This window comes from Alligator mississippiensis, chromosome 1 (assembly GCF_030867095.1).
Source record: "Alligator mississippiensis isolate rAllMis1 chromosome 1, rAllMis1, whole genome shotgun sequence".
Lineage (NCBI taxonomy): Eukaryota > Metazoa > Chordata > Crocodylia > Alligatoridae > Alligator > Alligator mississippiensis.
Genome location: NC_081824.1, coordinates 82,572,400 through 82,585,132, shown reverse-complemented (window position 1 = coordinate 82,585,132; position 12,733 = coordinate 82,572,400). Strand labels below are relative to the sequence as shown.

General features: G+C 43.5%; 1 protein-coding gene across 2 annotated transcripts in view; it reads right to left on the bottom strand.

The window, feature by feature from the left end:
• The window catches only part of UFL1 (UFM1 specific ligase 1), a 42,113-nt gene extending 30,053 nt beyond the window's left edge, over positions 1–12,060 (bottom strand). The window contains exons 1-7 of one of the 2 annotated variants that reach the window (XM_059732144.1): positions 11,922–12,060; positions 11,563–11,708; positions 9,070–9,098; positions 8,072–8,169; positions 7,418–7,532; positions 3,383–3,513; positions 2,651–2,709 (exon numbers count right to left, since the gene is read on the bottom strand). In XM_059732144.1, the coding sequence (XP_059588127.1) occupies positions 2,651–2,709; positions 3,383–3,513; positions 7,418–7,532; positions 8,072–8,169; positions 9,070–9,098; positions 11,563–11,708; positions 11,922–11,998 (655 nt within the window). In that variant the 5' untranslated portion in view covers positions 11,999–12,060. The remainder of the gene's footprint in view (positions 1–2,650; positions 2,710–3,382; positions 3,514–7,417; positions 7,533–8,071; positions 8,170–9,069; positions 9,099–11,562; positions 11,709–11,921) is intronic. The other variant, XM_006265942.4, reaches the window with a different exon arrangement.
• Between the last annotated feature and the right edge of the window lie 673 nt (positions 12,061–12,733).

Here is a 12,733-nt window from a genome sequence, read left to right as displayed (position 1 = left end):
CTTATTATAGCTAGACAGGCTTCACCTATTGATTTTAGGTTAATAAGCTAATTTTGGAGGCTCTTTCTGTGTAGTCTTCCTGTAAAATGCAGCTCGGTGTGGCAGACTCACAAAAAGACAACTGAAGAAACTGTACCTAAGCATAGCACTATTTTTAATTAATATATTTGTAATAATTTATTAGAGTTCTTTTACTTGTCTAATTCATAGCATGCCTTAGGTGTGGTACAAACCTTTATGTGATGAACAGGCTGGCCATGTTTCTCAGTTTCTGGGTGAAGAAACAATAAATAATTCAGCCTGCCTATTCATTCCTTCTCTGGGGTGAAATTTTAGGTTAAAATTATAATTCATGTCAGAGGTATGGAGATCAAAGTAGTGATTTAACATATGTGAAAACAAGAATTTTATGCCCCCAAACAACACAGGGAGTTGCACAGTAAAACTGTGGGTACCCACTGGATTACCCTCTCTGCAAAATAGGGGGCTACATAGATAGCATACAAAGAAAAATGAAATGGGGAGCAAAAAATGAAGAACTGGGTTAAACTTATTTCTTCCTCGCGCTGTTAAAAGAAAGAAAATCATTATATTAGCGTTTATCACTTTTAGAAATTATTAGAGGTACACTGGTACATTGGTCCGATATCAGATTGGTATCAATATAAAGAAAATTGTCTATATCAGATATCGGTCTGATAGGGCCAATAATTTGGCCCATAAATGCCCATGCTGCATGCAGCTGCAGCACAACATGGGGCAGAGCTGGCAGCATGGAGAGCTGGTAAGTCAGAAAGGAAGGGGGGAAGGAAGGGACATGGGGGCACATCAACACTGCCTGTGGTGAGGGAGGGGGCAGGCGCTGCCTAGCTGGGGCAGGCGGGGGGGGGAGGGGGGGGACACAGGATGGAGGCACGGCTCGTGGGGTGGGGGCAGCTCCCGCCACCACTTGCACACCAGGAGGGCGGGGTCATGTGCCCCTGGATCTGCGCGGCTTGGGGAGGGCTGCAGCTGCAAGGTGAAGGTGGAGCCAGAGCCAGCGCTGTGCGGCTCTTCTCGCCGGGGCTGGGCTCGGGGCGGGCTCCGGTGGCACTGGGAGGAGGCTGCAGCCACCCCAAATTTCACTGCAGCTCTGCTCCCTGCCACGCACCTCCACCTGGTGCAGCCCCGGCTGAAGGCCCTGCCTCCACCCAAGCGCCAAGAAAAGCCGGAGCTGCACAGGGTGGTGGTGTGGGGTTGGGAGTGGAGCTGTGGCAAAATTTGGGGTGGCTGCAGCCTCCTTCCAGTGCCACCAGAGCCCACTCTGAACCTAGCCCCCACCAAGAAAAGCCCTGTGCAGCGCCGGCTCCACCCCGCAGCTGCAGCCCGCCCTGTACTGCGAAGATGTGGAAGCACATGCCCTCCCGCCTCCACCCTCCTGGGGTGCAAACAGTGGCGGGAGCTGGCCCCACCCCATAAGCTGCACCCCTGTCCCATGCTCCCTCCCCCTTTGCCCCAGCTGGGCAGTGCCTACCCCTGCCCTTGCCCCCTCCCTCACCATGGGGGAGCACTGATTTGCCCCTCCCATGCGCCTTCCCGCCCTCCTCCCCTTCCACCACCTGATAGCAGCTGTATCGGATTGGTATTGGCTGATATGCCTCCTTAAATATTGGCTATTGGTATCGGCCCCCAAAATCTCTATCAGTGTACCCCTAGAAATTATCGTTGTTTGTGGTTAGCTTAAGGTAATTAAGGCTGACAACATGTATTTATAAAGAACAGTCTTAAGGGAAAGGAGACAGGAGGAAAGGTGGGGTCAGGTGAGAAAAATCAGACATAGAAGGCCACAAAAGACGAAACAAAGATATATGACAGTCTAAAGGGGTGAATAGCCATTTAGAAGAGAAGGAAACAAAGATACATTAGCAGAGCTAAGCCATGCAAAGCCCTGAAAGTAAAGAAAAGGAGATTAACTTTTATATGAAAAAGATAGCAAGCTGGTAAAGGAATTTGAAGACAAGTAGGACATGGCCTGTCAGCAGATAAGACAGAAGATTTTTAAGACAGCATTCTGGATGGAAGAGAGATAAGTCTGGGTATTCAAAAAAAATACTGGCAATATTGGAAGCAAGATATAATCATGGCCTGCACAGGAGATTTGGCAGTTGAGAAGGAAGTCTTCATGGATTTTATTTTAAAAAAAGCTTCACAAAATAATAGTCAACAACGTAAAGTATACTTTCTCTCACATATAAAGAGATCTAGTGGAGAGCATAACAAAAATTCTCCCTCTCCTATCGCACAGCAAAGCCAAAAAATGAGAATTCAGGGCAGCTAATGTCATTTGGCAATGTAAAATCTGTCCCCTTTTGTGTGTTCCACTGATAAAACTGCCAGTAGCTGAGGGCAAATAATGAAACAAGTGACAAAACGAGTATTGTACTTCTTGCATCATTCTGCCCCTAGAGGCATTTTCATTGCCCTAAAATCCAGAGCAGCATTTCTAAGTTGTGGACAACTCAAGTTGATGACTTGTTAAATTGGAAAGGATATCTGTTACTATTTAATTCAGAACTAACGCTACATACTAACATACTTATTAGAAATTATTAACTTGAATAATTAAGAATGTGCACATTATATTACATGAAACAGTCTAAATGAAACTCACAGTAAAGCAAATGTTCCTGAAATCCATAACGAGTGATCAAGTTACTTACAGTTGTAGGCCTAGAGAGAATAAAAGGATAAACATGAGAAAGGCCTAGCAACTCTCAAATTAATGTAGAGTCCAGAAGAAAGGCAGGGCCTCCAGACTTGTCCTTAAGAGTTTTACTTTCTGCAAAACTACATAGCATATTTCCTATACTGCTAATGTCAACTTCCAACTGCTTATGAAGTTTCTGAATTGATACTGATCTGAAATAGAACGGAGCTACTGTAAATATCATAAAAATTGCCAAGTTCAGTTTGTGATCAATATAAACGAAAAAAGCCATTTTAATCATCTGATACAAAAAAAAAATTCTGAAAAATAAAGTCTGTTTATAGAATGTCACAATGATGTGACATGAATGACACTTTAAAAAAACAATAACAGGATGACTCAATGACAAAATCTGATCGGTTTAAATATAAATTACAAGTGTAATTTAATTTATTTGTTGGTTTCACTTAATCTCCCCTCCTCTGGGAACAAACCTCACTTTTCTATTCAAGCAGCTCAGTATATCAGCAGATGACTGGGCTGCTGCAAAAAACAAACAAATCTCTCTCACTGTAAACTGAATGGTATCTCTAGAAGTCTCATGCATAAGCCTTTATATTTCTTTTTTAATTACAAATAAATCATATTAATAAAGAATAATGGAAAACCTATTTCTACATGCAATTATGCACTTACCGAGTCATTGCACTAAACAGACCACGAATACGTGCCCGATGACGGGATACAAAGGCTTCTGTAAAAATCACCCCTCGGTTGTCCTGATCTATTTGTCCACGGATAATTCTACCCAGACGCCCAGACAATGCCTGTAAATAAAAGCTATGAAAAATGCTGGAAGGAGGTACTGTAATTATAGCACCCTCCCAAAATAAACAAACAAACAAAAACCCCAAAGCAAACAGACAAATGGTGTAATATAGAATCAGAAAGTTAATTCAGAAATAAGAATTCATTAAAAATTACCCTCTTTATATTGCAAACATGTCCTAACAGACAAAAGATTGTGTGCATGTATTCATCTGCAGGTGAAATGAATTTTTCAAGGGTGCACACCATAACCTGAACTATTGAATGATGACTTTCCTTAGCATTAGACATTAATATAGGACAATGAAAAAATGAACAAATTGTAAATATAATCCACTTTGTCTGAGGCTGCACAAACACACCTCAGATTTAATCTGAACGCAGGGCAAAATAAGTCAATAGCCTGTTTTTTCAAGATGTCAAAATGACTAGTTTTGGCAGAAAAAATACATGGACAAAAGAAAGATGGTTTCAAATGTGCATTCTAAGACATAAATTAAAATATTCAAATCACATAAGTACATGCGTCTGTTTTAGAAAACTTGTCCAGGAATTGATGGTGCTAGATTTGTATTATTCCTCAACTAAAAGGCCCGAAGGGACAACTATGAACACGTGGTCTGGATTCCTACATAACAAGATTTTCTCTTTCAGAAAAAGAATTAATATTGATTAAAAAAAAATCCCGTAACAAGATAATTCAAAATTCATAGTAAATTATTCCAATACTTTATTACTTCAGTGTTAAAAAGATTCAGATTTATTTCTAATTTGAATTTCTGTTTTCAACTTCCAAACACTGGATCTTCTTACTCCTTTTCCAGTTCAACTGAAAAGCCTTTTGTTTTCAAATATTCTATTCTTCATGGTATATTAACTGATTAAATCACATCATTTTCTTTTTCATAAAGTAAATAGATTATTGTATGAGACTTTCATTAACAGGTAGGTTTTCTAGTCATTTAGCTCTTTTGGTATATTCTTAAACTATCACAACAACTCTGAGGACAAAGCCCGGTTTGTCAGTCCAAGATGAACATGAGTTGTCAATGTGATGAAGTGATCAAAAGGCTAACCGCATTTTATTATGCATTAGCAGAAGCATGACGAACAGGTCCAGGGAGGTGATGCTTCCCCTCTATGCGGCACTGGTCAGGCAGCAGTTGGAGTATTGCGTCCAGTTTTGGGTGCTGCACTTCAAGAAGGATGCGGAGAATCTTGAGAGGGTTCAGAGGAGGGTTACTCGTATGGTCAGAGGCTTGCAGGCAAAGCCCTATGAAGAGAGACTGAGGGACCTAGATCTCTTCAGCCTTCACAAGAGAAGGCTAAGAGGTGATCTTGTGGCTGCCTACAAATTCATCAGGTGAGGGCAGCAGGGAAATAGGAGATGTTCTATTTACTAGGGCACCCCCTGGAGTAACTAGGAACAATGGCCACAAATTGAAGGAGAACAGATTTAGGTTGGACATTAGAAAGAACTTCTTTACAGTAAGGGTTGCTAGAATCTGGAATGGGCTTCCCAAGGGAGGTGGTGCTCTCCCCTAGTTTGGGGGTCTTTAAGAGGAGACTGGACAAGCATCTAGCTGGGATCATCTGACCTCAGCGCTCTTTCCTGCCCAGGGCAGGGGGTCAGATTCGATGACCTACTGAGGTCCCTTCCAACCCTAACATCTATGAATCTATGGATACTGGAATACTTGCATGCATAAAAGGTGTCATGGATTTAAGCCAAGGCAAAGTTACTTTTGGGGGTTCACCATGTAGCATGCAGGGATATTCTCCAAAATTAGGTTAACTCTTGTGGTGTTTAGTCTCTAACTGTAGCTAGTGCAAAAATGTGTTCAATTTCATTATTCTCATATCCATACCCTTATATCAAATACTGTACTATGACATAATTTTGATCTACCTTTCTATTTCAAGCATGGTTATGTCAGTAAGGCAGCAATTAACTTGAGCAGTCTTTAACTGTTCACGCTTAGAACTACAGTCGATGGCTGAAAATTAGCATTTGACTTTGGTTATTTGCTTCTCCTCCCTGCTCTGAAGCAAGGGAAGCCTGGACCTGGACTTCAAAAGAGCCAGAAGCCTGACACCTAACTAGTTTAATTATCATCTAGACGACAGGGATATTGGACAGCAAATTAACATGTGTAAACAGGATGCAGGTTTGTAGTTTAGTAAATATGTACCTCTGGGGGCAGGAAGCTACTCATGTAAGATAAGCTCCCCTAGAAATGATGTGTGATGTAGAAATGATGATCCAGACTGCCAAAGGTAGTTGGGCCTGCCTAGAGAGCATGCATTGTTCTCAGTTTTTCCAGGGAAAAGTGGGAGGCTGAGGAAAGCAAACTGACAGGAGAACTTGCAGGAAGCTCTGACAGGAGGGTCAGAGGCAGCGTCTGCATTTAGAGATGTGAAGCTGACTAGGGACTGCAACCTTGGATTTAAGGGCACTAACAGATGCAAACTCCACACCCTGGTGCTTTATTGGAAGAGGAAGCGCTTTAGTTTGACCTGGCTCCCCAGTGTCAGTACAGATTTGGGCACTTCAGTGGGGCTTTTTGTGCTGTTACTCAATAGTTGATCGATTCAGCTATGGGATAAAAGCACCAAAAAAGCCCAGCTGAAGCTCTCAATCTATACAGACATTGGACGACCTGGTTCAAACTAATGTGATGCCTATTCTAGGCATGTGCTTCACTTGGCATGGGAATACACTGAGCTGAAATTAAAGCACCAGTTTTTTTGATGTCTCTAAGCAGTCTAAGATACAGGGTAAGAACAAGTTAATGATCTGGTATTTTTTTTGCTCATTTACTCTCATACCTCTATCTATATTTCAGCATATGGCTACTAATTTCTTATGCTTGCTGTTGCTTTTTATAAATCCTCTGATGTCAGTAATACATGTTTCCAAGCTATCTGACCAATTCAGACTTGCCCCATTCCACAGAAAGGGGGAATCCATCTTTTCTAAGCATGTGATCAGACAAGGGTGTGATCCAGCTGGCACAATCCACTCTGCTTAAGGGCTGGCAGAGCTTGAGTGAGACAGATAAGGCTGAAGCACCACAGGCCAAGAAATGGTCCTCTGGTATACATCAGCTGGTTCTCAGTGGTCAGACAGTGAACAACAGAGAGGAATCTGGGGCAGAAGGTATGGAAGCACCTGGGAAGTGTCTCCAGGACACACTGAGGCCACATATGGGGTCAAGGTGCTATCATGCCAGGTGACTACATAATTCACTTAACTGTTGCTTAAATGGTACAGTGCCAGTACCAATTTATTGCGTATTTCTTCCAGTAATTACAGTTTGCTATAATGCATCTTGGAGAGTGCACGAACTGCTTTTGCGCATAACTTATTTCCAGCCTGGGTCTACGGTGTAACTTAATTGTACCCTATCTTAGTGTCAGAAACACTGAAGATGAAGGAGCTGTCAAAAGTCTGCTATTAGAAGCCTTGAAAATGACAGGAGCTAATCAGTTTCATGGCTGCCATCTCTTCTCACTTCAAGGCTAATAGCAGTCCCAACAGTGATTGTTAGAAGCCCTGAAAATGAGGGAACTAATCAGTTTCAGAGCTTTAAATACCACAGCACTGACAGTGCTGTTTATTTAACTAACACTGATTGTTTACATTAATTTTGGATAAGTGCAAATCTTTTTTCAGTCCCAAGGTTATGCACTTAGAGTACATGGTACTAAGGTGGCAAGTTTCAACATAAAACTGTTAACAGCTGCTAAAATGCAGCTCTCAAATTTAATTTAATACGCTGCTCAAATTGTCACGTACCTGTAACCCTTCCAGATTGCAAATGAAGCTTTTAACAGGGGAAACAGTTCTTCAGAAATAATTCTACATTTCTTTTAGAAAAATGTTAGATAGTATGATGTTACCTGTGTCAGGAAGTCTCCTGGAAGGTCATATGCCTTGCAGAGTTCAGATATTGTCACTTGGCCAGTTTCCTGTAGTTTATCATTTACCTCTTCTGCTAACTGGTCTAAGTAACTCCTTATATGAAACCAGGGAAAAAGATATTAGCATCACATCCAAAGTTTGATATGCTTCTCTTTAAATATAATTTTTCTGCCACATTAATTCATTTGTTCAGAATTACCATTTTTTCCATACTGTTGTAGGCTTGTCTAAATATGCTAGAACATGCTGGCAAGTGGAAATAGAGGGGAATGTGGAAATTTGTGTTAACCAACATAATTATACAGGGAAAAGTTGCTCTAGTAACTAACTCAATGTAATGTGAAAACTTGTCATTTATTTTTTAAACAAAATAAAAACGTTTGTTCACCATTCCTTAAACAAACAAACAAACTGACCCAAACAGGTGCATGGAGGGGCATGCACACACACAAAGATGTTTTCTGTTCTCAAAAGGGCCAGAAAAGAAAGACTTTTACAGGACATCAACTTTAACATTATGTCTTAAGACTAAAAACTGAAGAATAATCAACAAACAGAAGCACCCCCCATTATAGTCATAATGCACTGAAAACGTCTAAAATCACATTATCATCACTCTTGAAAATACTCACTCATCTATAAGCTGTCCCAGAACAAGCTGAATAGCTCTATCTGATTTAACAATGTCATTAGCACGGTTTTCAATATGTAGCAGGTCTACATTTATTATCTGAAAAACACACACACATACCCATTAGTCCTTTCAATTCAAATTAATTCTCAGATACTGAGACATTATTTTCACATTTGCATTTCTTGGGGATATCTATTTTGTAATAATCACATAGATGCACAAGTTCATATATATTATAATCGCACACTCTATATATGTATACATAAAGTCACACATTCTGTTCAGTAATGTGGAGTAGAAGCGTCCATGCTTTAAAAAAAATCTGCAATTGTGACAAGGTTAAAGGGGCCGATAAAATTAAGATTTCCATAAAGCTCTGCACGGAAACTATTCAAGCATCTTACAGAGAGATTTTCTGGTTCCAAAGTAATTTTTCTCCAGCCAGAAGCAAAAATTAGTTCGAGGAGATTATTGGTGGATAGAGGTTAGCAGAGATGTAAGATTAATGAAGGAAGAGAGAACCCAAAGAGGCACACAAAGTTAATTATGTTTCTATGTATGTCCTCTCAGCTCTACGTTTAAATGAAAACAGACTTTTTAAATCCACTTATTCTTCTAAATTCTCTGCTTTCTTCAGTTGAGAATTCAATCAAGAATTTAGCGCCCTTTTAGTGGCAATTTCAAAGATCCTGAAACAGCACAGGAAGAAATGTTGCAAATAAGAACAGTATTTTTTTTCTGAGGAAGCGTAGTACTTAATAAAGTGTTTGGGGAATGGTGCTTCTAATCTTACCAATGCTACTCTAATCTCCCCAAAATCTACTTCATCCATTTGTTTATCACTTTGTGAAGTTAGTGGTTTCACAAATATTACATTAATAATTCTGAACTAAGTGTTGGACTAACAGTATGCTTGGATATTGATAGACTCCCTACATGCAGAAATGGAGAACCACAGAAACAAAGTGTATTTAATTTTTAGAATAAGGAAGTTACCTGTTGTAAGTCAACAATGTTTACTCGACCTTAAAAAAAAATACAAGGGTAATTTAGTATATCAAATATCTTTGAAAAGGTTTATAACACAACACAGCCAATGATGCATGAACAATTTCTTCATTATATTTTTAATGGTTTCAGAAATCTCAAGCTAACAACACATAAAGCTGGAATCTGATCATCACAAGATTTCCCATAACATTCTCCTCCATGCATCTGACAACCTGAACAGAGACTCAAAGGGTAAAAGGACTGCTTAGGTTCCAGCCCTGTTACCTCACTGCCAAAAGTGCTGGCTATGGTGACATGTGAGCGTTGGTCCACTAGTAATAAAACTGAGCCTGCCAACCCTATCTACATACTGCCATAAACCACTGTCAAATGATATCACTTTCACTGAGGCAATAATCTGTTATTGGATCAACTGCAGGGTTAGAATAGGCTTAAACAAGTTTCTAGGTATCACAGTGAGACTCAAGGAAGAGTACTGATACCCAAAAACCTTGTTTAAGTCTTGCCCAAACATGCAGTTGGTCTAGTAAAAGATATTACCCACAAAAATTCTTCTCTTGCATATTTCCTCAACCATCACTGCTACAACCCTACTTCAACACTAGCAATAACTTTCACTGTGTGCTGTAGTGAATCAACAATGAGTCGCACAGTACAGGGTTACTTGAAGAAAAAACACTGGCTGCTGCACATAAAAGTGGCTAGTGTATTTGCTTATTTTCCAAACCATATGACCCCATATGCTACATAAAGGAGAGAAAGAATTAGCATCAGAAAGCACCATATGATTTCTTTTAATTTAAAACTATAGTTAAGGCATAATTGCTTCCAGTATGCCTGCAGTTTTACAGATCTAGATTAGAAATTTTACTGACAAAAACTAAATCTGTTTAGTGTTTTGCTCTTGTGCCTAAGAAACATTCTAAAAACATCTTACATTAAAACAATCATATGAGCACAGTGTATCTGCATGTCACCCATATAACTATGATCATCCTAAATTCATGGCTATGTTAGTAAAAATTTTCTAATTTGGAAGAGCCCTTAGAAGAGTCACTTATTGAGCATCTCTGATGGAACAGTCTAAAGTTCCATTATGGAAACTTTTATACTCATTCTTCTGACTGTAATTACACTTCTATATAAAGTACTAGCCAAGTGCCCGTCAAGAATGACAGGGAGGATGGGGGTAGGCGGGGACAGAGCGCCATCACCCACCAGCCTGAGCCGCTGTCGTCTCCCAGGAGCAGGTGGGAGGAAGCTTGCTCTGTCTTACCCTCCATCAGCACCCTGTGCCACCACTGCCTCCAGCGCTGCTGGCCTTGCCTCTGCTCCCCAGCCCTGCTCCTTGGAGGCAGTAGAGTGGCACCATGACAGCAGGGATAGAGCAGGGGCGAGGCCGCTAGCACTGGCTTAGTCCCCTCGCTCTGTCACTGCCGTCATGGCAACACTCCGCACCGATTGGTTGTTTCACTAACAAGCAATGCTAGTAGGAGAGCAATGCAGAAAGTAATACAGCTGTAATCCTTCCCAAAAGCAAATGGATGGTTAACTGCTTTCAACCTGCCTTTGCAACCTGACTAAGTATATCAGTGGTATTTAAATGAGTTGTGACTATAAGTAAGTAGAGCTCAGTAAAGTCCTCAACGCTGTAAACCCAAATGTACACCTACACGTTTATTTTTGGTCTACATAACCAGCTTAAGCATTCTGTACTGCAGGGGTGGCCAACTTGTGGCATGGACGCCATAAGTGACATGGGCAGCGCTTATGTGAGGCACACAGCAGACTGGCAGGGGGGAGGCGGGGGGGAACAGGCAGCAGTGGCAGAGGGTGCAGGGAGCCACCAGGAGAGAGGGCAGGGAACACAAGAGCGGGGGGAAAGAGCAGAGCAGCAGCTTGCTCGGGAAGGGCGGGGGTGGAAAGTGGGGCAGCAGAGCACACATGGAGCACAGGACAGGAAGCAAAAGGCCGGGCACCAGTTTGCTCAGGGAGCAGGTAGCAGAGCAGAAGAACAGATAGGGGAAAAGGGCTCCAAGTCGCACTCTTTTTTTTTTTATTTTGGAAAATGTTTCGTGTTGCAGGTCAAATTATCCAGATCAGTTCCAAATCCTTTCCAACTCAATCATTCAAACACCACACATGGTGCTGCAACCAGCAAATATGCTCCACCCTACCCTTTCCAGCCTGGGGCTTCAGATACTTCCAAGCCCACTGGCAGGCCCCCCAAGCCTGGAGAAAAGTGGCACTCGGCTTCGAGGTGGCCATGGGGCTCAGGCTACAGCTGGACCATAGATGGACGGTTCAGGGGTCAACTTCTCCATGGCCCCACCTGCCTGGAGCACCACTCCTGGACACCCACCCAGGGTCCCGCCGCAGCAAGCACAGGAAAGGGAGACTCTGCCGCCCCCCCCCCCCCCGCCTGGCGCCCTGCACAGAGCCATTCCCCAGACGCCCCGCCCCCGGCCCCGCCCTCACCAGCGCGCGCCTGCAGCTCTTGTCGGATCTCCCTGCTGATCTGCGCGGGGGTGACGTATTCCTTCCCGTCCAACGTGTGCAGCACGTCCAGCCGCCTCTCGGCCACCAGCTTGGCCACCAGCTCCACGCAGTTCCGCTCCGACAGCCTGCAGCGGCGGCAGCCAGATCGGCGTCACAGGGGCTTCCCCAACCTCACCCTCCAATGGGCTCCCCCGGGGTCCCCGCCGCGCTGGGTGGGACCTCCCCAACCGCCCTCACCCCGAGGGGGCTTCACCGCCGCGCATGCGCAACGGCAGCGGGAGGGGGACGAGGGCTCTCCAGCCGCCTCTGCTCTGTGGGCTTGGGGCCCCGGTTCTCACCGCTGCGTGACCTCGGCGAACTGGGCGCGCTGGAAGTCAGCCGCCAGGCGGCGGATCTCCTCCCAGGCGCCCGCCATAACTGTCTCGGAGCCGCCGCAGCCTCACGTCAGCGTCGCGACGGGCCGCGCGCGGGGACAAACGACTTCGGCGCCTGCGCGCTCCGGCGGCAGCGCCTCCTGGCGGGGCGGGGGAGAGGGGGATGTTCCAGTGAGGGGTGAGCGGGGGCAGGGCTCCGCGCACGCGCAAGGGGATTTCCTCAAAAGGGCGGCGCTGGGGTCGCGCTGTACAGCGGCAGACGTGCTAATGTTGGGTTCGTCTACACGGTTACTAATGTGTAGCGCTTACTGCATGTTTACTTAGTCCTTGTTTAATGACGTGCTAACCGAATGCACAGTAACTATAGTTACTGCATGGTAGCTGGTGCATGTCTTTTTTACCGATTTACTGCACAGTAGCATATTAGCACATTTTTTGCCCAGCAAGCTACTGTGTAGCGTTATTTAGGCCACTGTGCATTCATGGCCGGACACAGGCATGGGCGAACCGGGTGGCAGCCCAGGGCCCAGACAAGAAGGGGGTCCAAAATGGTAATATTAATAATAATAATATCTCTGGCGGGCGGGGGGGGGGGGTTGATACTAAAAGTTTGTCTGGGGCTGCCAGGAGTCTAGGTACAGTCCTGTGTGCATTAAGCGACTCATGTTGACACCCCCACTGTGTCCTAAGACAAAATGAAAAATAATCAACAAAAGAAGCCCTCTCCACTATAGTCATATTGTACTGAGACCATCTAAAATCGTGTTACATACAAT